General features: G+C 52.7%; 1 protein-coding gene across 1 annotated transcript in view; it reads left to right on the top strand.

The window, feature by feature from the left end:
- The window catches only part of PI16 (peptidase inhibitor 16), an 8,134-nt gene extending 6,498 nt beyond the window's left edge, over positions 1-1,636 (top strand). Inside the window, exon 5 of the mRNA XM_031062898.1 lies at positions 1,103-1,636. Within this exon, the coding sequence (XP_030918758.1) occupies positions 1,103-1,245 (143 nt within the window). The 3' untranslated portion in view covers positions 1,246-1,636. The remainder of the gene's footprint in view (positions 1-1,102) is intronic.
- Positions 1,637-3,566: the final 1,930 nt, after the last annotated feature.

Here is a 3,566-nt window from a genome sequence, read left to right as displayed (position 1 = left end):
ACCACCAAACCAACACCCACCACAACCACCACCACCACAACCACCAAACCAACACCCACCACAACCACCACCACCACAACCACCAAACCAACACCCACCACCACCAAACCAACGCCCACCACACCAAACCCCACCACAACCACCCCTACAGCCAGGCCAAAGCCAACCACAACTATGGCCAAGCCAACACCCACCACACCAAAATCCACCCCAACTGCAGCTAAGCCAAAACTTGCTGCAGCCACAGCCAAACCAACACCCACCACCCCAACATCCACCACCACTACAGCCAAGCCAGCACCTGCCACAACAGCAAAGACACAACTGAAAACTGCCACAACCACAAAGCCAGAACCAGAAAGGCCTGATAACCAGTCTCGCTCTTTCCTTGGAGCCCACCTAAGACCCAGATAATAAAGTATCTCCAGAGGCTGACACTGGAGAGCCTGTAAGCTCCTTCACTACAGAGGATCCAGCCTTATTAGAAAGTATGGGCACAGCCTTCAGCCCCAGATCAGTCCCAGAAATAAAGAACGGTGTCAAAGAGCATGGGGAGGAGAAATCAGCCTTTCCCAGTCCATCTCCATCCCTCAGCCAAGCTGTTCCAGAGATGAAGCTAGGTTTCAATAGAGCTGAGCTCATAACCCCCTCCAAGTCAGTGGTCCTCAGCCCTGAAGAGCCCACGTTCTTGCGCTTAACATCATCCTCCAAAGACAAAAAAGGGCCGAGCCCCCATTTCCAGACCTCCCTCTCAGGTAAGGCGACCGTGGAGTTTGTCCTGGCATGGACACTCGGACATTCAGAGATCCCCAAGCAGCATGGAGAGGGCTTGGGAGGAGCAGTGTCAGACTGGTCCTTTGGATCCTCCTCTTGTATGTGGCACCAAGCCTTTCCCTCACTCTCTGCTCTAACCCTGAGGGGCTGTTGGATGTCCCATCCCTGCAGCATGGTCCCGTTCACAGCCTGCTCCCACTAACGCACAGCTTCCCTGGAACAGAGCTCTGCTGCCTCACGGAGCACGTCATGACACACCTGCATGAGTGGGAGCTTCTCCTTTGCCAGATCTTCCCCTCTAACCCCACATTTTCCTCTCTTCTTCCAGCAGGTGCCCTGGACACAGAAGAACTGGAGACAAACTCGGACCAGACAAGTGTGGATCCACTCAAAGGAGGAGCCCCCAGTACCTGCTTGGGCCTCTTGCTCTTCCTCCTCCCCAGTGCCATCCTGGTGGGCCTTCTGCTCTGAAGGGTCTTCCTCAGCTCTCCCTGCACCCCTCACCAAGGCTTTTGTCAGCGCTGGTTGTTCCACAGCCCTGGCAGGCTCAGGAGCTCCTTGGACAATTCCTGCGCTCCCTCCTTGTGCTGCCTTCTCTGCTGCAGCCCCAGAGAGCCAAGGGCAGCTGATGCTGGGGGAGCTTTGCCCCCTTCCTGAGGAGACCTGAGGCCAGGAGGGTGTTTGCCATAATGCTGGTGACCTTGGATGCTTCTCCTTTTTCCTGGCTTTCGTTCCGTTTCCAGGCTGGAAGTGTTGACCTCTCCCACCCATCTGCCCACATGGCTGGCAGGCCCTGCCACAGCCTGACCCCGGGGACAGCAGGGTGACTTGGGGACAATGAGACATGGTGGTTGGCTTTGGTGTTTGTCAGGAGGAGTTTCCCACAGAAAGGCTCTTTTCCCTCCCAGTGTGTTTCTTTCAGTTTTGGACATATTTGATCTTTTTCCTATCTTACCCAAATAGAATGTCTTTTTTGCAAAGAGAGTGGCTGTTTTGAGGATTTCTGTTTCCTCCTGGTTCTGGTGGAGCTCTGGCCAGTACTGCCCAGCTGTTCTCCCCTCTCCTCCTCCATTCTGCAGCCCTTGCCTCCTCCCAATATTCATTTTACGCCTGTGCCTGCACCTGTGTGCACACACAGAAGAGAAACCTTCAGAGCTGAGAGAGGCCACCAGCTCCTTCATGTAGCTTTTCCCTGCATGGCTTCATTCTTTGCATAATTTCAGTGTATTTGAATTTAGATACAGATTCCTCTTGACGTGTAACTTGTGTGTGTGTGGTCAAGGAGAACAAGTCCCCACTTGTGCTGGTACAATCTGAGCTCCAGAGGTACAAGTGACATTGTTAGAGGTTATTGGTGGCTCCTGGGCCTCTTGCAGGACCACTGGCATTGTCTGGGCCACTGTGTTTTGTCACCCCAAATCTCTCCTCCCTTCACCTGAGGATTCCCAGTCAGGTGTGTTGAATCTGTGCCAAGCTTTGCAGACAGGTGGAAGGAAGATAATGGGGAGGTACAGCCCCTGCTCTGGTCATTGCAGCTTTTCATTTCTTACAGATGAGGTGGAGGATGACCTGAAGGCCATTATTCAGATCCTCCACTGCTGCTCTGTCCTGTGCATCTCCAGAGCATGCACTGAATAAATCCTGTTGTGAAAGTCTGTTCACTCTCTCTCTTGGGGATCTGGACACCTGGGAGCTGCTTACTATTAAAATGCTCTTAATTATGTGCTTACATAGAACTGCTAAAAGACAACGTGACTTCTGTGGGTCCTGAAGGGGTTTTTGGGCTTTCCAAAAGCATCCATGCGCTGCCTTTTCTAAGGGTGTAACTTAATGTTTTTAAACCTTTATAAAAGCAGCAGGAGGCCATGGGGATTGAGGATGACGTAGGGAATTTTTCTTGAGCATCCAGCTGAGTGTAAAATAAAAATGGGTCCCCACCAGGAATTCTTGGGCAAGGGAAGCAAGAGAAAAAGAACTCAGAGCAAAACAAGAAATAAAAACTATGGCTGGAGCACATCTGGTTCCGTGTTTTAGGAAGCCCAGCACAAGTCTCTCACACCCTAAACACAATTTCATCCTTGCAGCACAGAAAAAATTTAAATTCCAAGTCTACATCCCCAGATTGTTTTTGCAGTGTTTTCACATCAGAACACAAATCTGGGAGCAGCATAAGGGGCAAGGACCTTGAGAGGCAGAATCAGCATTGCACTGATGCTGGTATCTGACTTTGCCTTTTGCTTTTCCCCATCCTCCTGCCCCTGCTTTTCCCAGCAGAGCTGCCCTGATGCTCCTCATTCCCTTTGTCCCGAGCCCCTCTGCAGGAGCCGGGCAGCACCAGCAGTGCAGCAGGAGCCCAGCTGCCTGCAGGCTGCTCTGAGCCCAGCCTAACCCAGCCCAGCCCAGCCCAGCCCGGCCCAGCCAGGAGGTGACCAGCAGATGGCACTGGGAGAGGCACCGCTGAGAACTTGGCAGCTCAACTCGCCCCGCACGCCCTGCCCGCAGCTCTGAGCTTTATTTCACTGCCAGCCTCAGGTGTAGTTAAGAATCAGATTAGAAATAACCTCGTGCCCAGGTGCTGTGGCTGCTTCTTATCTCCTGCTGCCGAGCTGCCTGACGGACAGTGTGGCATTCCCTACAAGTTCCCTAGAAACACTACCAAGAGCAGAAAAGCATTTCTCCTCCCAGCAAGATCAGGGCACTCAGGCAAACTCTGATTTGTTTCAGTGCTGGATCTCCCACCCTGCTGAGAGCCATGGAGGCACAACGCTGCTGCTGCTGATTATCAGGCACCA

The sequence above is a fragment of the Geospiza fortis genome, unplaced genomic scaffold (assembly GCF_000277835.1).
Source record: "Geospiza fortis unplaced genomic scaffold, GeoFor_1.0 scaffold391, whole genome shotgun sequence".
In the NCBI taxonomy this organism is placed as follows: domain Eukaryota; kingdom Metazoa; phylum Chordata; class Aves; order Passeriformes; family Thraupidae; genus Geospiza; species Geospiza fortis.
Note: the sequence above shows the minus strand (reverse complement) of the source record. Positions and strands in the feature narration are given on the sequence as shown.